The sequence below is a fragment of the Halichoerus grypus genome, chromosome 6 (assembly GCF_964656455.1).
Source record: "Halichoerus grypus chromosome 6, mHalGry1.hap1.1, whole genome shotgun sequence".
Taxonomy (NCBI): Eukaryota; Metazoa; Chordata; class Mammalia; order Carnivora; family Phocidae; genus Halichoerus; species Halichoerus grypus.
The window spans coordinates 150506565-150530032 of record NC_135717.1 but is presented as its reverse complement, the minus strand read 5'-3'; the positions used below and the strand labels follow the sequence as shown (position 1 = coordinate 150530032).

The following is a 23468-nucleotide window of genomic DNA, read 5'->3' as shown; positions in this document are numbered from 1 at the left end:
CCTTTGAAACTATGTCTTTCAGCAAATTGGTGGCCTAGGTGCTCGTTAAGTCTGTGTACATCCTGTAATTACATTTCTCTGCTAATTTAACGTTCTTTTTTTTTCTCTATTCCAGGTCTTCCTCCTTCCCTTACTGAATTACATCTTGAAAACAACAAAATCACCAAAGTTGATGCATCTAGCCTGAAAGGACTGAATAATTTGGCTAAGTAATAATATTCTTTCATGACCTTTTACCAGTAAAAGTGCCTGCAAGCTCCCAATTAGAAACACAGTGGGTGGTTGCTGACTGTTTTTGTTGTTGGTCCTAACAACCTCAAACCTCAACAGGCCCAATTATTTCTTTAAAATACAATGAAATAGCGTACTTACCATAACCATGAAAATTATCTACCATATTGTTTTTAGATTAAGACGTATCTTCTGTGCAAGGTATCCGATTAAATCAGTATGTTCATTCAATATGTTCTAACTTAGTAGCATTTAACAGAAGGTTAAGTAAATTATAACACAGTGTTCAGAATTTGAAAATGCTTTAAAATGGAAGTTACCAAGACATGGACATATTGGGCATCCCACCCTATAGTATTGGAATAATTATGATGAGATTCTCTCGCTTCTGTTCTTTGAAGAGTTTAAAATGTCTCTGGACATTTAGTGTAGTCTAACAAAAGAAGTTATTTATTTATTTATTTTTTAACAGAAGATTAACTTTTTTTTCCTGGTAGATAATCATTCATTCCTTTCCTGCTTTCTAGCCTAACTTTAATCTTTCTACATTAACAATCTGGTTAAGTAATAAAAAGAGGGGAATGCTTGCAAACTATTGGCTTTATCTTCGAGAAACACTCGGCTCTTGAACGGTATTACTGAATGTTCTTACAAAGGAGCACGGTGTTATGCCAAATTGATTCACTCCACTTTTATCTTTATAAATTTTATGGTAGATAAATAAATATAAAATATATCATTTATCCTTGAGAATGAGCTAAGACCAGATGACGTATAACACAGCTTTTCTCATTTCTGTGGAGATTTCCCATGAGCCGGTGGACAGTGAGGGCTGAAGGTAAGCGTGTCCATACGACTCTAGCTATAGCATCTTACCCTGGTGGCTCAAATGATACGAAATCACGAAATCATTCAAAGATATTTGAATTACAGTCTCTAATACAGCAAATATATTTCAAAATAGCATTATGCATCCCTGACCTTTCTTTGTGATTTTGTCCCTCTAGCTGCAGAACAACGTAGGAAGATAAGTTACATTGCGTATTGCATAGAACTGTCTTTAGGACAGCTAGTAGTTGTAGTAATAAGAGTAGAGGTGAACAATAATCTAATTCCAAATATGGTAAATCATTAATAATATTTGTGCCTTTTTAGAAGAAAAATTCATTTTGTACTGAAAGTGGTATGGAGAGTTTTTTAAAAATTCCATTCATTAAATTGGAACAGACTGACCCAAGTGGCCAAGCAAACTTTTCCGATTCTTGAATTTATCAAACAAATTTCCTTTTGGAATCAAGTCCAGAAAAACCTGTCTATGAAATCATCACATCCTCATGTGGTTTACTCTTCACTGATGTTGGAACATGAGAGGTATTTTGGTGGTGAACATCAAAACCGTGAAAAGAAGAAAAAAATGATCTTGGAACATTGTTGCAGGGCAAATATTCCAATTAGTTATTAGGAAAAAGTGGGAAGAAAATAGTATATGCCTCTCTCCAAAAATATGAGATGGTTTTCAGGCAAACTTCCCTTCTGTTACACATGTATACATCTATGATCATCTCCCTTACTAGGTGGATTTTATTCTTTGAGGAAAGAATCATGGTTTTTGAGCTGTGTGTCCTCTGCCTTCATAAGCCTAGGATAGTATCTCGAATGTACTAGGTCCTCAAAAACATTTATTGATTGAATATATAAATAAATCATCAGAAAAGTGAAGTTTCTTTGAATCAATTATTAGGAATATCATATTCTAAAACTGAATTAGCCCAAAATTGGATATGGGACTTGAAGTGTTGTAAGGAATAGGAGACATGTTTCTATAATAGAAAAGAAAAGACCAGAAACAAAAGAGATAAATGTCTAAGACTGAGGGGAAAACAAAATGTTCTTAGCCAAGGTGCCAGGTTAATAATCCATAGCTAAGATAAACCAACAGTTTTATTAATAGCCTAAAATCAATATACCATGATCTCAGTTATTTGAAATACAAAGCCATGATTAAAATGGAAAGACTTTGGTTACATAAACCAAAATCTAAATCCCAAAAGGGCTCAAAGATGAGAACTACCTGAAGGCAGGCAAAAACCATCCTATAGAAAGTTCCTAAGCCTATTCCACTACATTTGAAGTAGCCCAGTAGACTCCTCCTCTTTCTCTTGGAGCTAGAATTCTGGCTCTCTTTCATGACCTTGTTGTCTCATCCCTGGGATCCTCTCTCTGCTCTTTGGGATTGGCAGCATCCTAGTTTTGACGGAGAGTCATACATCGCCAGAATGCCAAATACATTAACCTTATCTCCAAGTCGACTTCTGCCTTTTGAATCCCATTTACTAGGAAGAGACCTCACAGCTGCAGAAGTTTGACCTTTTATGCATTTAATTTAAAAAATGCAACCCAAACCTTTGAGTGGCATTGTATAAGAAATGTCAAAGGGGCTAAGAAAGAGACACTTAGGTCAGAGATCAAGGCCAGAAGCTGGGAATGTTGGCACCAGGCAAATTCAGATAGTAACAGATGGTCAGTGATAAACTCAAACGAAAGCAAGATGCTAATTCTGTTAACCTTCCTGGCAGGGACGTTTATTGATTCATTAGATCCTTTTGCCTTTTATTTCCAATGAATACATTTATATAATAAATATATGATTATTTGATTTCCAAAGTGACCAAGATGATAATAGTATTCCTTTTAGTTTTCTCTGGCATGAATTCATTATATTCATTATACAGAGAAATCAGTTCAACAGCTGTTCATTGATCGTAACAAGCTCTGTGTTAATAGTGGGTATACCACGAAACAGTCACTTTTCTCTAGGAGAGACACACAGGTACATAGTCCCTTGAGTTTTTTAAGAGGGTGACAACAGGAACATTTATTAGGGGATGGCTGTCAGAGGAATTTCAAAGAGAGTGACTGTAAACTGGGAACTTAAGAACAAATGGGCTTTATCCAAGTTCAGAAAGGTTGGAAAAAGCATTCTAGGCAAAGGGAGCAGTAAGTGCAAAAACAAAGAAAGTCCTTTTCCGTTGACTGGATAAATCACACAAATGCCTGTGAAGAGGGCAGCCTTGAGCAGTGCACGCATTCATTTCTGCTTTCCTTTGCAGGTTGGGACTGAGTTTTAACAGCATCTCTGCTATTGACAATGGCACGCTAGCCAACACTCCTCATCTGAGGGAGCTTCACTTGGACAACAATAAGCTTATCAAAGTACCTGGTGGGCTGGCGGAGCATAAGTACATCCAGGTAATGCAATACCACTGACTAGTGTGAGGAGTATCTAGGGAGTGAACACTCCCTACCGGGATGTCAGGAGACAGGAAGGGAAGCTTTGCTTACAAATCTTTTTGCAGAAAGATATTTTTAATATTCATTCTGGTTTCATGAAAAACAGGTTTATTTTTTAAAAAAGATTCATTTATTATTTATTTGTCAGAGAGAGAGAGCACAAGCAGGGGGAATGGGAGAGGGAGAAGCAGACTTCCCGCTGAGCAGGGACCCTGATGCAGGACTCGATTCCAGGACCCTGGGATCATGACCTGAGCTGAAGGCAGATGCTTAACGACTGAGCCACCCAGGCATCCTGAAAAATATAGGTTTAAATGATATTTTTTTAAATAGGACTATTACCTTTAATTTATTATAGTGCTGACTTCCAGAATATAATATTTTTAATGAAGCAGGCAAGGTAGTTTGAAAGTCATTGATCACTGTAACAAACATACTGGTTGAAAAAGATGATATAATCTGTTAAGCATAGATATGGAACAAAATAGCAATTGTAACTTTTAGCTTCAACAGATGTCAGGTAGGTCAAAAGGGAATGTTAAGCTAGCAATGTGCCTGAGTTAACTCTTTATAGATTATGGGGTTATAGTACATTCATAAGGACAAGAAGATATGGTCCAGTGGTCTACTGTGGTAACAGAGCTTTCTAGTCTGTAATCTATAAATGTAAGGCATGCTCATTAGTTTAAATAGTAACAATATTTTCATGTATAATAGAATAAGACTTCCATTGTTACTTTGAGGAAATAGAACAAATATGTTATTCAAAGTTTATATTTGAAAAAATTAATAACGTGGCTATTCACAGATTTTATGTATTTGCTTATTTTATCTAATTTTTTGGTTTCTTTAAAGGTTATATTTAAATTGTTTCTTTCAGAAATTTACATAGGTACTTAGTTCAATCATGATGATTCAGAAATTATATGTTGGAGAGCCTGGGTGGTACAGTCAGTCGAGTATCAGACTCTTGGTCTCAGCTCAGGTCATGATCTCAGGGTTGTGAGATGGAGCCCCACATTGGGATCTGTGCTCAGCGTGGAGTCTGCTTAAGATTCTCTCTCCTTCTCCCTCTGCCCCTCCCCACTGTGCTTGCGCTCTCTCTCTCAAATAAATAAATCTTTAAAAAAAAAATTATACTTTGACATTGATGTTCTATTATACATAAATCCTTTTTATAAAGTTGCCATTTTGGTAATGTTTCCACTTCCTCACTTGGGGTTCAAGATAGGTTTATCCCTTACTCTGCTGTCAGTTATGTCAATATGTTACTAATCTCTCTTCTTTTTTTTATTGAGTTGTGACAAAAACTCCAAATGAAATTGATATATCATGATTTACATAAGGTTTCTGTTGCTGGTGGGCAATTTTTTTGGGGGGGGCAGTTGTTTTGTTTTCATTTTTATATCCTAGAATAATCAGTTTTACCTTCTTGATTGCTGTTTTTCAAATGTCAGTCTGAATGTATTACTGAGTTAATAAAATAAGTTTAATGAGTTAATTAAGAACATTTATGATATAGGCTAGGGTAGGCTAGGCTAGGTTAGAATGAATGGAAAATAAAATATCAATGTAATGGTAAGTATTTCATAAACTTTGTTTAAATGCACAGATTTACATATGCTAAATACATGTATTGTGTTTCTTATGGTGGGTCACAGAGAAAAAATTATAAAACATGCTATTTTGAAATCTTTGTTAATATTAACAAATCTCATGGGCATTCACACAAGGGCCTCACTCTTGGTTTTTCATCTCTAATTGGCTATCCATGCATCCATTTCACCTCCCTTCTTATAGGCTCTTAGGGATTTCACCTACTTTACTGTCTTTTTTGTAAGTATATAATTCAGTTATTTTTAGCAAAATTATATAGTTCTTCAACTATCACTACAATCCAGTTGTTTTTTTTTTAAAGATTTTATTTATTTGAGAGAGAGCGTGAGCATGAGCAGGGGGTGGGCAGAGGGAGAAGCAGGCTCCCCACTGAGCAGGGAGCCTAAAGTGGGAGTTAATCCCAGCCCTGAGATCGTTAACCTGAGCCAAAGACAGACCCTTAACTGACTGAGCCACCCAGGCACCCCCACCACAATCCAGTTCTAACACTTCTCACCTCTTACTTTTTCTAGTCATTTTTCAATCTCATCTTCTGCCACAGGAAATCATTCATCTACTTTCCACCTCCATGGATTTGCCTTTCCTGGACATTTCATATAAATGGAATCACTTATTGTAATGATCTTAGGTATCATAGCATGAGTCATAGCATGTATCTGTAGTTCATTCATTTTTATCAGTGAATACCATTCCATTGTATGGATATACCACATTTTGTTTGCTAGCACTGCACCTTTTGATTCCTGTTGCTTTTGATTGTGTTTTAAAATTGGGAGTGAAGGTCTTTCAACTTTGTTCTTATTTTTTTAATCTTTTTTTTTTTAGATTATTTATTTATTTATTTGAGAGAAAGACAGTGAGTGAGTGAGTGAGTGAGTGAGCATGGGTGGGGGAAGCAGACTCTGCTGTGAGCAGGGAGCCTGATGCGGGGCTTGATCCCAGGACCCCAAGATTATCACCTGAGCCAAAGGCAGATGCTTAACTGACTGAGCCACCCAGGCCCCCCAGCTTTGCTCTTATTTTTCAAAATTGTTTTGGCTATTCTTATTTCTTTGCATTTTCATATAAATTTTAGAATCAGCTTGTTCATTTTTGCAAAAATAGCCTGCTAGGGCTCTAATAAGGATTGTGGTGAATCTATAGATCAATTAGGGGAGAACTGTCATCTTAATAATATTGAGTGTTCCAATTCATAAGCATGGAATATCTCCATTTCATATTATTTAATTTCTCACAGCAATGTTTTTTCATTTTTAGTGTACACATCTTACAATTCTTTTATTAAGTGTATCCTTATTTTCTTTACTCTTTTTGATGCTGCTGTGAATGAATTATTAACCTTGATTTCATTTTTGAATTGTTTTTTGCTAGTATATGCAAACACAATTGATTTTTGTGTATCAATTTTCTATCCTGGTACTGTGCTGAAATCGTATTTAGTTGCAGAAGTTTTTCTGCACTTCTTTGGATATTCCATATTTGGGATCATGTCATTTGTGAATAAAGTCAGTTTTAATTATTACTTTCTTGTCTGAATTATTTTCATTTATTTTTCTTGCTTCATTGCACTGGCTAGAATCTCCAGTGCAATACTGAATAGAAGTGATGAAATTAGACATCTTTGCCTTGTTTACTATTTTAAAAGAGAGGTGGACATTCAGTCTTTTACCTTTCAGCATGATGTTAACTACAGGTCTTTTGTAGATGCTCTTTATCAAGTTGAGAAAGTTCTCTTCTATTCTTAAGCTTACTGAAAATTTTTATCATGAATGTGTATTCAAATGCTTTTTGTGTGTCTGTTGAGATTATCATGTGGTTTTGCCTTTTATTTCTTTAACATAGTATATTAAGTTAATTAATTTCCAGTTAAATGGGTTTTACATCCCAGAGATAAATCATGCTCGGTCTTGGCCATGGTGTATAGTCTTTTTTTATGTTAGGAGATACAGTTTCCTAATATTTTATTAAAGTTCTTTGTCTATGTTTATATGAAATATTTGAGGGCGCCTGGGTGGCTCAGTCTGCCTTCGGCTCAGGTCATGATCCCAGGGTCCTGGGATCGAGTCGTGCATCGGGCTCCCTGCTCTGTGGGGAGCCTGCTTCTCCCTCTCTCTCAAATAAATAAATAAAATCTTAAAAAAAAAAGAAATATTTGATTATAGGTTGTGTGTGTGTGTGATGATTTTTGTCTTGCTTTAATATTAGAAAATACTGACTTCATAAAATGAATTGGGAATATAGTTTTCTTTTTTACACAGACTAATACTTGCTTTATGTCTTGATATTGTTTTCTGTTGCCTTCAGTATTAGTCATAAACTCTAACCAAACATATCTCCCCTTTCTTGCTAATCATTGCTAGGAATTAGAGAATGGCAAATGAAAAGAAATTTTCAGTTTGCGAATTATAAAAAAAAAAGTACTCGCAGGTATTGTTTGTCTTTAATATTCCTCATTTCTGTTTTTATGTGATATCTATTGTTCTCCTTCCAAACCCTTTCTTAAACAAGGCCCCTTTCACCTGCGTGTAAGTGTGAGTGTTCTGGTAAATGGAACAATATTTTAAGTTAATTATTATGAGGGAGAACCTCATAGGTTTTATAATGTACTGTAGAAATTGTTGCCTTCTTATTATATTTTAACTTTGGTTGTATAAGTCACTTCTTGCTCTTCAGAATTCACATGTACATAATGGAAGTAAAAACCCATTTCTAAAGTCCTTTTCATAACTCTGATATTTAATTTCCCTGAGAAAAGTCTATTAAGTTACCATTATCTTAAATGTAATCATAAAATACATTTCAGAAAAATTCTATTGAACAGTAGAAGTATATTCATAAGTAGAATTTGTAACACACAGTACATTGTTATTAAAACTTTCTAGGTCTATTCATTTCCAAATGCTCAGTGTTTCTTAGGGTTTGTGATTATTTTGATTCTAATACTGCCTGTACACTTTTTCTTCACTATATATTACTTCCTCATTTTGTATAATTTCATTAAAAGATACATCATTTTATCTTTGCCCTGAAAACATAATATTCCATGTAGACACAATTTATGAAATAGATGAATCTATTCTTGTATTCATTCAACATATATTATTGAACACCTACTCTGTTCTAGTAGACACTAAAGATATAGTCATAAACAAAACAGAACAAGTTTCTTTCCTCATGGAGCTTTTATTCTAGGGGAGAAAAACAGACAAAACACATAAATACATAATAAGCTATATAGTGACAATTACTATGAAGATTTAAAGAAATGAATTGGGGCAGAGAATGGCAGCATTGGATAGTCTTTGGTAAGAAAATGTTACAAGAATTACATGAGGGAGTAAGCCCCATAGACATCTTGGAGAAGATCAGTTCACATGGAAGAAACAATGTGTGCCAACCTAAGGAAGGACTGTGATTTTTGTAATAGAGGAAAAGCAAGTAGGCCAGAGTGGTTAGATTGAATAGTAAGGGGAGATAAGGTCAGAGAAGAAGGATGTCAGATCCTGTTAGGTTTGTGAGCCAATCTGAGAACTTTGGACTTCATTCTGCATGAGACAGGAAGCCCCTGGAGTGTTGAGGCAAAGAATATATAACTTGGCTTACTTTTTAAAATAATTGCTCTATGAAGAAAGAAAAAAAGAAAAAGAAAGAAAGAAAGAAAGAAAGGAAGAAAGAAAGAAGAAAGAAAAAAGAAGAAAGAAATAAAGAAAGAAAAGGAAAGAAAGAAAGAAAAAGAAAGAAAGAGAGGAAGAAGAAAGAAAAAAAAGAAAGAAGGAAGGAGGGAAGGAAGGAAGAAAGAAAAAGAGAAGGAAGAGGGAAGGAAGGGAGGGAGGGAGGAAGGAAGGAAGGAAGGGAGGAAGGAAGGAAGGAAGGAAGGAAGGAAGGAAGGAAGGAAGGAAGGAAGGAAGGAAGAGTGATTTTAGAGCAAAAGAGGAAGTAGGAATGATGACTTCAATCCTCCAGAAGGAGATAATGGCAGTTTTGGACAATGTTGTAGGAGTCAGTATGGGGAGAAGGACTGGGTTACACGTACATTTTGAAGATTGAGCTAGCAGCATTTGTTGATGGTTGGGTGAAGTGTGTAAGAGAAAGGGTCAAGGATAAAGAATAAAGGGAAAAGAATAAAGTATTTACATGAATGGCTTAGTCTATTTAGAGGAAAATAATCATTCTCCATTATTTCATTTTGTAGGTTGTCTACCTTCATAACAACAATATCTCTGCAGTTGGGTCTAACGACTTCTGCCCACCTGGATACAACACCAAAAAGGCCTCTTATTCAGGTGTGAGCCTTTTCAGCAACCCAGTCCAGTACTGGGAGATCCAGCCATCCACCTTCCGATGTGTCTATGTGCGCTCTGCCATCCAGCTTGGAAATTATAAATAATTCCCAAGAAAACCCTCGTTTTTATAACCTGGCAAAATCCCATTAATATCATTGCTCAAGAAAAAAAAATGAAAGCTAGATACTGGAAACTTAACTGCAATGTGGATCTTTTTCCCACATGATTTATAATACATAAAGCCAAATATGCAGTTTAAATAATTGCCTACAATAAAAAAATATTTTGCCTGCCATTTTCAGAATTCTTTTTTGAAGCTTTCTGTTGATGTTAACTGGACTATTGCAGATATTCTTATTTCCCTAAACGTAAAATTTGGAGTAAATATATATATATATATATATATGTCAACAATTTAGTAAAGCTTTCCTTGTTTAATTTTTAGAAGGAATCAAATAAAAAAAGTATCCATCTTCTGTAGCTCCATAGGGTGTTAGATCCTTTGACATAAAGTCAAACTTCAAGTTCTATCTAGCTCTGTGTTAATCCTCTATTATTGGTAAAGCCTCATTTGAATATGTAAATTCAATACAGGCTATGTAAGATTTTTGCTAATGTCATCATTTCGAAAAAAATAAATGTACAAATACATTCAAAATTACCATTGTATAAAAGTGTAATTGTAAATCTTCCCTAAACCCCATTTTCTGAAGAGAGCAGACATTGTGTTCTAGACAAAAATGGCACATCTTTTCAAGTTCTTAGATATTTCTTTTGCTCCTGTTTTTTGACATTTGTGTATTATAACTTACATTATCTATAATCAGTGCTAAGCTGATAAAGCCCAAAGCTGATTCTTTTTCTGATTGGTCTAGAAAGCTGGTATTTTCAGTTACTAGGATACTAAATCAGTTTTAAAACATCATGTGTATAATCAGGCTGCTCACCTGAATATTTCTATAATTACTGGATGTATTAGAAATAGTTCTTGCATTTAGTTAAACCTTCAAATTTAGAATTTTTTTCTTCAGGAATTATAGAGAGCCATCAAAGCAGACCATTCAACAAGCCTGGGGAATGGGCTGATTTACAAAAAGTGGAGATTTACTAAAAACTACATTTATGCTATCAACATCTAATAAACAAACATGTGAGGATAGTTTGTTTTGTCTACAACGTTGGATGTTTTATGGTTGCAAATACTGATAACCAAATCCAAACTGTTATTTTTTTTAAGATTTTATTTATTTGTTTGAGAGAGAGAGAGCACACACACAAGTACGCGCATAGGGGGAGGGTTAGAGAGGGAGAGAGAGGGACAAGCAGACTCCTCGCTGAGTGAGGAGCCCAACGTGGGGCCCAATCTCAAGAGCCTGAGATCATGACCTGAGGTGAAAATCAAGAGTTGGATTCACAACCGACTGAGCCACCCAGGCACCCCCAAATCCAAACTGGTTTAAACCATAACGGAAAACCCAAACAGTCCTGCTATTAGATGAGCCTTTAGGTTCAGTTTGATCAGAGTTCCAGTCAAGTTTCTCTGCAGTTCTTTCAACTTTGCCTTCCTTTATTACGTTTTCAAGCTGGCCTCCCTTATGGTTGAAATATGAATCTCCTTCATTATTTACTACTCAGAACACAAAGGCATATCAACACAAAATTCCCAGAAGTCATGAGATTCTCTCTGATTATTACATAGCAACTTCATAGCTTTATAGAGTAAATGAGTAAAGGCTATTGTTATTCCCAATTTGTAAAAAAGTAGACTGAAGTTAGGAGAAATTAAGTAACTTTCCTGTAGTCAAATACCTGGTAAATACCTGGTAACCAAACTTTCTCTTTTAATCTTTGTGTAAGTCAGCATCTGGCAGAAAACAGAATGTACATCTGAGAGTTCAAATGAAGATAATTTAATGAAGGGACTATTATAGAGTGTGTGCAGAGTCTACTGCACCAAACAATGGATGACAAGGCACCAAGAGATGCCAATGGTGGAAAACCGTTGCCGCCCAAATGGCTACGGGGGCAGGGGAAGAATTGAGTTTCTGGAGCCAAGTGAGAGGACAACTTTGGAGGATTTCTGAGCCCAGGCAGCTATGTTCCAGGAAGGATGCCACATCTGCCAGAGGTTAGGTATGTCCCCTTCTCTCTTTCTACATCAGATCCTCCCACCGATGAAGCCTAAAGGGAAGACAACCATCAAGAAAGCTAGAGAGAGGAAGGCTCTTCTTGGGGCAGGACAGAGACGGAAGAAAAATGGATCTGGTCAGGGCACTTGGAGAATAACTAATAAGCCCAGGCACTATAATTACATCTGTAAGATTATTAAACGAATTTCAGCAACCACAGATAAACATGACGTTCACATCCTATGTCACCCCAGGCACCTTTTCTGAAATCCAATCATTTTAGACTTTTCTGCATTAATCAGAGGTGCTAACAAACAAAACAATGTTTGATAAAACTTCATCAAATGATTAACTGAATCTGGTTTTCCATTAGGAAACATGGGGCTATTTTTATAATGGCTTTGACTGAAGCAGCATTTTACTTATTTAAAGAAATGGTTAGTGTTAAAAATCAAAGTGTAAACAAAAAACTTACACCGTCAATATTAATGGGCAGTCAATTATGCATTATACATAAATTTGCCAGAAAATAAAAATAATGTTTGGATAATCATGAGAATCAGAACAGAGAGCTCTAAGCTCTTGTAGTCAAGGTCATATTCTCCTTTATAACAATTACTGCCTGAAATATACAGTGCTTTGTGTGAGCTATTTAATCACATGCTGGACTTCCATGAAGTGATCATATTAGTGATATTTATTCACAGTCTGGCATCAGGCAATAAATAAGTGGGAGAGGCTATTTCTTGATTCAGCATATTTCATTCATTCTTTCATTCATTCATTCATTCATTCAATAAACTAGCACTGAATATATTATAAATATGAGACAAGTTCTGGTACAAATATAACAACAGCAATAGATATTATTTCTGGAGTTTATTCAGTGCATACAAAGCTTCTGTGCTAGGCTCTTTTTGGTCCACATCTGCTTATCACAAAAATCCCATGAGAATGTACTGTTCTTATTTCACAGATAATGAAACTCAGATATAATACATGCAGAGCCAGAGTTACAATTCTGATGTGTGCTAGTCGAGTTAGGGTCAGCCTTTGCTTTCATTATAGTTTACAACTATACAACTCAAAGCATGTCAGGGCCAAAGGTGGTAGTCTGAAAAACTGAGAAGGGCATCTATTTATGGTTCTTAGCGGTTCCGCTACATTGTGGTAAGAGGTCAGTGTCCTGAGATGCAGGTGCCATAAACATAATTGCTGTCATTTATTCAATACTATGTCTTAACTGTACATACAGTGTCTCATTTAATACTTACAATAGCCCTGTGGGCTATGTATGGTTATTTAATATCTTTTTTTTACAGATGAGCAAATGAAGCCTCAGAGAAGTCAAGTAGTTTTTCCATGGACACACAGCTTGTAAATAAGAAAGGCGAACTTTCCATCCTTTCGAAGTGTTGTCTGCTGCTACTTTAGAAAAGAATGTATTTGTGTCCCACAATGAAGAATTACTGAACATCCATAGCATCTTTCATCTTCTTTGCCATATGGTGCAGGGCTATAAAATAATGGATCATCCCACCATTGTGATTTGTTACAGTTCAAAAAGAATAAATTTGTTCATAAAAAAAAAATGAAACTACACTGTTCAACTTTAAAAATGTCCTGTATCAGCACTGTCTAATATGGTACCCATTAGCATACGCAGGTAGGAGCACTAGAAATGTGATGGAACTGAAGAACTAAATTTTAAATTTTATTTAATTTTAATTAATTTAAAGTTAATAGCCATACATCATTAATGACATCATATTGGATGTGATGTTCTAAATACTCCAAATGACTTTTAATTTTTTAAAGATTTTATTTATTGGACAGAGAGAGAGAGAGCACAAGCATGGGTGCAAGGGCAGAGGGAGAGGGAGAAGCAGGCTCCCCACTGAGCAGGGACTCGATCCCAGGACCCTGAGATCACAACCTGAGCTGAAGGCAGACACTTAACCCAACTGAGCCACCCAGGCACCCCTCCCAATGAGTTTAAATATGATTTTCATGGTGTGGAGTGTATTTCTATTCATGCAAAAATATTTACTAGGCCTGTGTTTAACTAAGGATATAAAAATGAATAAGATGCCATTCTTGACTTTAAGGTGATCATAGTTTAATAAAGACCAGTCATTAAGCAAATAATAAAAATACAGAGGGATAAATTTTATCATTAGAAATACAGGCATATCGGGGGCGCCTGGGTGGCTCAGTCATTAAGCGTCTGCCTTCGGCTCAGGTCATGATCCCAGGGTCCTGGGATCGAGCCCCGCATCAGGCTCCTTGCTCTGCGGGAAGCCTGCTTCTCCCTCTTGCACTCCCCCTGCTTGTGTTCCCTCTCTTGCTGTGTCTCTCTCTGTCAAATAAATAAATAAAATCTTTTAAAAAAAAAAAAAAAGAAAAGCCATAATCTTATTTTACTGTGCTTTGCTTTGTTGCACTTTGCAGATGTTGTGTTTTTTAAAAATGGAAGGTTTGAGGCAACCCTGCATTGAGCCAGTGTATTGACACCATTTTTCCAACAACGTTCTCTCACTTTGTGTCTCTGTCACATTTTGGTAATTCTTGCACTATTTCAAGCTTTTTCCATTATTATTATATTTGTGATGGTGATCTGTTATCAGTGATTACGACTTACTGGAAGCTCAGATGATGGTTACCATTTTTTATCAATGAAGCATTTTTAATTAAGATACGTAAATTTTTTAGACACAATGCTATTGCACACTTAATAGACTACAGTATAGTGTACATATAACTTTTATATGCACTGGGGAACTAAAAAATTCATTTGACTCACTTTATCAGGATATTCGCTTGATTGCGGTGGTCTGGAACTGAGCCCACAATATCTCCAAAGTATGCTTCTAAATGCAAGTTACAGGAGTGGCTCATAGGAGGGATGATCAGCTCTGCCAAGGGCAGCCGAATGAGCAGAGAAGACCACGAAAAACTTCACTGAGGAAGTAATTTTTGTGGTGGGTTTTGATGAATGTGTAAGAGTTCAACAGGAGCATTTGGAAGAAGGGGCTAAAGGCAAGAGAGTAAGTTCAAAGACCCAGAGGTGTGCCTAGGCATGTCTTCTCTGATAGGCTGACATAAAAAGGAGGGCTTCCTCGACTTCTTTACCTTCTTCTGAAACAGACGCAGTAGTCTACCTTTAATACACACAGGGCTAGAGAGGATATGAGAGGAAGCCACTCTTTCCCTTTTTCCACAGTCTTGCTGGCCCACAAAACATCGCTCTCCCAGAATGGTCAATAGGAGGGAGGAAATGGCTTTATTTTTCTTCTCTCTTACATCTCCCAAGGGATCCCACTCTCGTTACTACTGTGAAATGGTAGTTTCCCTTGGTGTTCAAGGTCCGCGGCTTCACTAGATATTTTCTTAAGAGCTGGACCTTGAAAACTACCTTCTCTTCTCTAGTCCTCCCTCCTGCACGTGGTAGCCTTCCTGTTGTAGGAGAAAATCTGGCAGTTACCCTGTAGCTTAACTTACAGCCAGGTGAGGGATGGATCAAGAGAAGGAACAGAGAAGACCATTTGGACTTTGATCTGCGAAACGGATCTTCCAACACACCTTTGCCCCCAGTATAGCTGCTTCTAATTTTGTCAGGACTCACAAGGGAGTGAGGCCTGACCCTTCAGCACGCCTCTCTCAGGTAGCAAAGAACTTCTTTCTTACATATGTTTCCTTTGAAATAAAGATAGATATGGCTTATTTCCTTGACTTCAACAGTTGCTATTTGCATAACTTAGCAATGTTACTTAGCCTTTCAGTAGCTCATTTCCTTACCTGTGAAATGGAAATAATATTAGTCCCTACCTTACAGGTTGGTGTGTGAATGAAGTGGGTTAACGTACTGTGTAACTCTTAGACCAGAGCCCGGCACATGGAAGGGGTTCACATAACGTTGGCTGCCATGTCATATAGTTTGGGCTGCAATCATCTCAAGAGCAATTAGTTCTCAGGTCTAAGATGGGGTCTGAAATTAGGCATTTCAGACAAACTCCCAGGAAGGCTGCTGCTTCTTGGTCCGTACTTTGAGGAACAAAACAACAGAGTTCTCTCATCTCGTATGGGACCATGGCTGACTCTTGTCCGCCTGCCCCCACCCCTGGCTGGCTCCAGTGAGAAACCCCCACTGTGTGAGGTTCCTAGGGCTGCTGTAACACACGACCTCAAAGGGAGTGGCTTAAAATCTCAGAAATTTACCCTCTCATTATTCTGGTGTTGGCCGTGCTCCCTCAGAAGCCTCTAGGGAAGAATCCTTCCTTGCTTCTTCTACCTTCAGAGTGGCTTCAGATGTTCCTTTGTTTGTGGTAGCAAAACGCAAATCTCTGCCACCATCTCCACAAGGCTTTCTTCTCCTGTGTGTCTGTGTCTCTTCTTGTAAGGACACCAGTTATATTGGATTAGGCCCCATCCCAGTTCAGTATGACCTCATCTTAACTTGATTACATCTTCAAAGACCCGATTTCCAAATAAGGTCTCTCACACTCACAGGTATTAGAGATTAGACTTTGAACATATCTGGGGGGTGGGGGAAGGGACACAATTCAACCATTAACACTCACTTTCTTTTTATCTTTATAAAACTACTTATTTTTTTTTTTCTTATTTTTGTTATCAATTGTGTTTGATTGTGTATGGATTATATAAGAGTTTGGAAAGTGTAAATTTGCCTCTGACCCTCTGTGGTTGGGTAAGCACCCTTCATGCATTCATACTAGTTTTCAGTCATCTTACTATATTCAAGCCACCCAAGTTTTCCAGAACACAGTATTTATGTTCTTTTTAATGCATTCTTCTTCAATGACCTTGATCTGGCAGTGAAAATTACCGTGTCATTCTCATCACATAAATCAGGCATAGATTGGGTCTTTTCTTTCTTTCTGGTTCACTTATTTTATTGAATCATCATCACTATTTCTCTTTTCTTTTTTTCCCTTCCTCCTACCCCATAATACTATTCCAGGAACTCCTTCGTTCTGCAGTTTAATCACAGCTACGGATGCAAGATCCCATTGCTTTATCGTCCATACAAACAAAGAAATGCCTAATCCCTCAAGTAAACTGGACATGTTATTTACACCAGTTTCCCATTCATCCAGAGTTCCAGGGAGGCCTTCTGGAAGACTGCCCCTAACACACGCAGCTCTTGACCAGATTCCATCGCCCATCAGACTCTGTTCTCCTGCCGCAGAGGTATTTATTAGAGGTGGCAGAGTCGATATCACAGCCGTTTCATTCTTCACTTTGCTGCTCATTTTGCAAGTCCCACATTTATTGCTGCAGAATCTTTTCAGTGGATCTGCTTACATACCCCAGCACACCATCTGTCACAGTTACTTCGAGTCACAGGTCTGCGACAGACTGCCAATTTCACACAACAGAGCGGAACAGTGGAAAACGAAGAAAAATCGAGAGAGGGAAAACTCTACCCTTAATACAATCAAATACACACAGAAACATCGTGGAGTGTAAAACACCCTTCATATGAATTTAAATAATTTTGAAGTAAGAGACAGTCCATGTGTTCCCCTCAAGGTGGGATAATCAGAGAAGGACTGGGGGAGACGCCTCCTGACAGTAGGACTCACAGCGATGTGTCAGCCCTCGGTGATCTGGAGACTTCCTCCCCAGGCCATTTATTTCAATATGGACTGTGAAGGCTAAGCGGCTGCATGCACGTTGCCATGAACAAGCATAGGGACACAAATCACTTTCAAGCTTCCGTAAAATATCAAAATAATCCAAGCCTCCTGGCCCAGGCCCGCTATGTTTTCTGGCACAGACGACTTTGTTTATTCAACACATGTTTCTTAGAGCCCCGCTGTGTGCCTGACGCTGCCCTAGTGGCCAAGGTGGAGCAAGGAAGGTGTGTCACCTCCACCATGCGGGAGCCGTCACGTGGTGCAGGGCGTGACAAAGGAAACGGGGTGGGGCATGTGGGGGGCGGGGCCCGCTCTTTCACGTAAGATGGTCAGAGAAAGACCTTCAGGTAAGTGACAGGTGAGCAGGGATATGAAACACAGAAGGAAGAAAGCCAAAAAAAAAAAAGGGGGGGGGGGCTTAAATTGGAAGTTTGCGTGGCAGGTTCTAGTAACAGCAGGGAGGTCAAATGTGAACACAGGAAAGGGAGAAAGGAGAAGGCAAAGTCAGAGAGGGAATAGGAGCCCACACCCTGTAGAACTTTTAGGCAATTTTAAAGACTACCAATTCCTTTGAGCAACACAGGAAGCTATTGAAGGGTTCTCAGCAGAAAGATGACTTGATTCAACTGTCTCTCAGGGGCTATCTTCGACTGCATAAACCATAGAGGGACAAGGAGGGACGCAGGAAGGATATTTAGGATGCTGTTGCAATAATCCAGCACGATGGGATGCTGGTTCGTAGCAGCATTATGACCTGGATAGTAGCAGAGAAGTCGCTGAGAAGGGTCCCACTATGGAAGTGTCTTACAGATACAGAGGACAAGGAGGGCTGAGAAACTAAATGGGGAGAAAGAAAGAATAGAGACAGAAATGACTCCAAGAATTTTGGCCTGAGCCTCTGAGAGGATGAAATCACCATTGCCTAAGATGGGAAAGACTGTGAGGAGGTGGAGGTGGGGGGGGTGGATCAACAGTTTTTTCTGGATCTGTTCATTTTGAGATTCTCATTCAGTTTCCACATGGAGGTAGCAAGGAGGCTTTGGATTTAGGAGTCTGGAGCTCAGGGGAGAGGGTTGGGCTGTAGACATAAATTTGGGAGATGCCAGAATATAGATTGTCCTTTATCAGTGAAGAAGTGACTTGACTTTATCCAAACTAAGCAATCACACTGTACATGTTAGCAGCACATTTTACAGGGCCAATTCTGGCCTTTTGCAATGTTCCTGTGGTTTCTAAGATAAATAAACATATTATATGTTTCCCTCTGGATGCCTTTGCTAAGATCATGTCAGCATTTCCAAAACAGTCCTTGCTTAAACAACACCAAGAAAGAAAAACCTCTTGAGGAGAAAGGATTTTATTGTTTTTAAAAAAGATTCCTGTGTTTTCTCTTACGAGTTTAAAATTGTATAAAACAGTTTCATTTCTGTTTCCCTCAAGAGCTCATATTAACAAAAGTGCTGCTTGGTGCCTGTCTTGAATGTGGGCTGATAACTTGCTGGTGGTTTGACAGTTATGAATAAACAGAGCTGTACGATAAAGCAAGCATATTCCTGAATCTACAGAAGGTCTCAGTGGGCCTCAGGCGCTGTACCAGCAGATTTAACTAGAAAACCATGGAAACATGTATAAATTCCGCAGCTGAGGTGATTATTTTATAGAATGCTGGCATAGACAATCCTGTAATCACTTATATTGATTGCTAGTTTATCAAGAATCTACACGGTCATTTGATCTGGAATTGATTTATGATAAATATAAAATATTTCTCTTGAAATAATTTACCTTTTCCCCTCTTTTCACAAAACCAGTTACTTACTATATGTGTGTGGGGGTGGGCGGGTGTATCCTCTTGCAATGTTATCATGCTCATAAGAGAAAAAAAAATTTTAATTAATATGATCATTCATTCATTTATTCCTTTAATTCACACATTTATTGAGGCCTTAGGATATGACAAGAACTATGATCGGTCTGGAGAAAATAAAAACAAAAAATGTACATATTTTTTTCCTGTAATAAATAACTGTGGGATGTGAAAGTGAGACATTCTTTCAATAAACTTTAAAAATGAATACAAAGATAATATCTGAGAAGATTTTGAGAGGAAATGAAAGTCAAGAGTATTGTGCACCCCTTCATGATTAAAAATTATAATGTTAAACAAATTTCCTGTGGCTGTCATTGATTTCAAAAAAAAACCATCTGGAACACTGTAAGAAATACCAGGCCACCTACAAATCACAAAGCTGCCACTGAGGTCTAGGCAATGATAAACAAAGCTTATGAGACCAGATGTTTTTGGATGCTGTATTTTGATTAAGATCCTTCTCATACCATCTGGATTGATAGATGGATTTTTTTCCTAGGGTATTTTTCCTAGCTTTGGCAACTCTCATTGATAGATACAGTTGCGATCTGTTTACATAAGATGAGTGACAATAGAGCTAGAAATTTTCTGAGAGGCAATGTCAGGGCAGAAAACTCTAATGATTTATGAACAGGTGGTATGGTTTAGCCCAGGTCTGAAAGTTGCTGTCACATTTACAAAGCCTACATTTTCTCCAGATACCAGTGTCCACTTTTAAACTGTCTGAGACAGGATGCCTCAAGCCCTAGTTGGCAAAAGTTGGAAATCAGGTAATAATGTGAAAGGTCTTTTCGTGGGTTGCTAGAACTTTCTGACTTTGGTTCTTCTTGACTCTTGCAAATAGCACACTGATTCAGAGTTTTTTGGGGGGTTTTGTTTTCATCGGAGAAAATGTTAATTTTATTTTCTTCTAGTTTTAATCAAATATAATTGACACATAACCTTATATACATTTAAGGTGTACAACATAAGGATTCGGTGTTCACAAATATATATATGTAGCAAACTGATTACCTCAATGAGTTTGGTTAACCTCCAACAGGTTATAGTCATTCTCTGGGTTTTCCTTTGTTGCTATAATGATAACAATAGCAATGCTACTTTGTATTGATCCAGCAGCTTTTGGTTGACAAGTGTGTCCACTGGTATAATCTCATTGTTTCACAACCAATAGCTCAATTGGTTTATATTCTGATAAGAAAAAGAGACAAGAAAAAAAAAAAAGAAAGAAAGAAAGAAGAGACAAGGAATAAGTAATTTAAAAGGGTTTTGATAGACAGATGAGATAAACATAGGCCTGATCGATGATCTAGGGGCCAAGGAGCTGAGCTGCTAACAGAGTTGAGGCAGAAAAGGTCACTTTTCCAGCTCCATATCATTACTGGTATTGCCTCTACTTCTTGACTCCCTTACTTCCTCATTTCTCCACCCCCTTATCCATTCCATCCCTGTCATGGGCTGAATGTTTGTGACACCCCAAAATTCATATGTTGAAACCCTATACCTTAGTATCATGGTTTTAGGAGGCGAGGCTTTGGGAAGGTAATTAGCATTAGGGGAGTTCAAGAGGGTGGAGCCTTCGTGAATGGGATTAGTGCCCTGATAAGTCTCAGAAGATTTGGTTTGCTCTGCTCTCTGCCATGTGAGAATACAGCAGGAAGTCAGCCATCAGCCACCCAGGAGAGGGCCCCCAGGACAGCCTGACTATGCTGGCACCCTGATTTTGTACTTCCTGCCTCCAGAACTGGGAGACATAAATTTCTGTTTTTGATAAGCCACCCAGTCTGTGCTGTTTTGTTATTAAGCAGCCTGAGTTGACAAAGATTATTCCCGCCGTATGCGGAGGTTCACATCTTTGCTACACCAGTGGGTCAGAACAGGGCAATTCTAGTTCAGAGGTGGAGATGCCCAAGGGGCTGTGAAGCTAGTGAGATTCAGGTCTCAGAGCTGAGGGAGGTACAAGCAGCCTGTGCGGAAGCCTGAACTGTTGCTTCAGAATCTGATTCCACTTCTGAGGCAATAAAGAGCAACCATAAAGAGCAAAAGCCTCAAACAGCCTAAGTGTCCATCCACTAATGAATGGATGCAGAAAAGGTGGTAGATATTGACATTAAAATATTATTCAGCCATGAAAAAGAATGAAATCTTGCCATTTGCAATGATGTGAGTGGAGCTAGAGAGTATTATGCTAAGTGAAATAAGCCAGTCAGAGAAAGACAAATACCATATGATCTCACTCATATGTAAAACAAACTGATGGATACCAGAGGGGAGAGGGATGGGCGCATGGGAGAAATAGGTGATAGGGATTAAGGAGAGCACTTGTGATGAGCACCAGATGCTGTATGGAAGTGTTGAATCACTATATTGTACATCTGAAATTAATATTACACTGTATGTTAACTGGAATTTAAATAAAAACTTTAAAAAAAAGAGTAAAAGCCCATGTTCAAATTGCCTGGGATAGCCTTTGTTTTTGTGATTACAAGCTGTGTGACATTAAGCATTTCAGTTTATCAATTTAAGCTTAAAATGGGGAATGATAATAAAGGTGCCTACCACATAAGTTGCTTAGGACAATTAACTGGGATACTGTATGTAAATAATGAAAGAGAATGCTCTCACCCCAAGATTAGGAAAAAGCAAGAATGATTAATCTTTCCACTTCTCTGAAACATTATACAGAAAACCCTAGTTAGTGCAGTAGATAAGAAAAATAAGTGAAAAGCATGACAATTAGAAAGAAAATGTAAAACTATCTTCAAGACAACATGAACATGTCCATAGAAAATTCTAAGACACCAGTGGAAAGGTACCTACTAACATTAATAAGTGAATTTAGCAAGGTCGCAGAATGGAAGGTTAATGTACAGGAATTAGGTTTGTTTTTATTTACTAGCAGCAAAAAAAAAAAAAAAAAAAAACTGTAAAATAATTTTTTAAAAAAATTCTGTTTACCTTAGAATCATACAATACGTTTTGAAAAACTTGTGACTGAACTTAACAGGAGACATGTAAGACATATGCATAAAAAACTATAAAATACTTCTAATAGAAATTAAAGACCTTCACAATGGAGATACATACTATGTTCACCACTTGAAGATTCAATATTGTTAGGATAATTGACGTATAGATTCATCACAATCCCAACTGTAATTTTAAAAAAGGCTTTATCTAGATATCAATAAACCGATTCTAAAGCTTACATGGAAATGCAAACAACCTAATAGATACAAAGCTTTTTTCTTAAAGAAAAAAAATTTGAGGACTTCAGTTTTTGAAATTTTCCATGAAGCTACAGTGAGGTTAAAAGACAAAAAGACAGATGTAAAGATCAACTGAACAGAAGACAGAGCTGAGAAATGAGCCCGCACACATACAGTCAAATGATTTTCAGCAATGGTAAAAAGGCAATTCAACTGGGAAAGAAAGAAACATATACATATATGTTATATATAAAACCTAAAACTATAAAATTTCTAGAAGAAAACATGGGAGAAATTCTTTATGAACTTGAGGTAAGCAAAGATTTCTTAGATACAAAAAGTGTGAACCATAATAGAAAAAGTGGATAAATTGGGCTTCATCAAAATTAAAATATTTACTCCTCAGAAGACATTTTAAGGAAAAAAGAAGCTACAGACTGAGAGAAAATGTTTACAGTATATATATTTAACAAAGTGCTTTTACACGATACCTAGCTAGCTAGCGATAAACTTTAGAAATGCAGTAAGACCAAACAAACTTAAAGAATTGAAAAAAAAATGCAGATACTTCACAAGAGAAAATAAAAAAAAATGCATGTCAAGATCAACACCTATAGTCATCAAGGAGATGCTAATGAAAACCACCTGATGACTGTAGTTAATAATATTGTATTGAATCCTGGAAATTTGCGAAGAGAGTAGATTTCAGGTGTCTTTATCACAAAGGAAAGAAAATGGTACCTATGTGAGAAGATATGCTAACTAACTTGAGTATAGTAATCATCTCCCTATGTATGTGTATATTAAATCACCATGTTGTACACCTTTAATATATACAATTTTATTTTAAAAACAGAAAACTAAGCAAACAAAACTCAAGATACTACTACGTACCTATGGCAATGGCTAAAATTAAAAAGACTCCTAATACCAACCCCTGACAATGGTGTGGAACAACCAGAGCTCTCATACATTGTTGGTGACAAGGGGTGATTAGCTTACCACAAAAATGCAGGTTCTTTGTTGGCCAGAGTGAGGAAACCAGCACTATTTATCTAGAGTCAGTTTCTGGGAGAACAAAAGATTTTAAATTTCTAAACTTATGCCCTAATTACTACATTTTTTGCACTAATTTCAGGATTGAAATTCAAAGAAGTTACATGTAAAAACTGGGTAGA

At 37.3% G+C, this 23468-nt stretch overlaps 1 protein-coding gene across 2 annotated transcripts in view; it reads left to right on the top strand.

The window, feature by feature from the left end:
- DCN (decorin) overlaps window positions 1-9717 on the top strand; it is a 41407-nt gene extending 31690 nt beyond the window's left edge. For both annotated transcript variants that reach the window (XM_036114485.2, XM_036114486.2), the window contains exons 6-8: window positions 116-209; window positions 3342-3480; window positions 9332-9717. In XM_036114485.2, coding sequence (XP_035970378.1) covers window positions 116-209; window positions 3342-3480; window positions 9332-9526 — 428 coding nt within the window. In that variant the 3' untranslated portion in view covers window positions 9527-9717. The remainder of the gene's footprint in view (window positions 1-115; window positions 210-3341; window positions 3481-9331) is intronic.
- Window positions 9718-23468: the final 13751 nt, after the last annotated feature.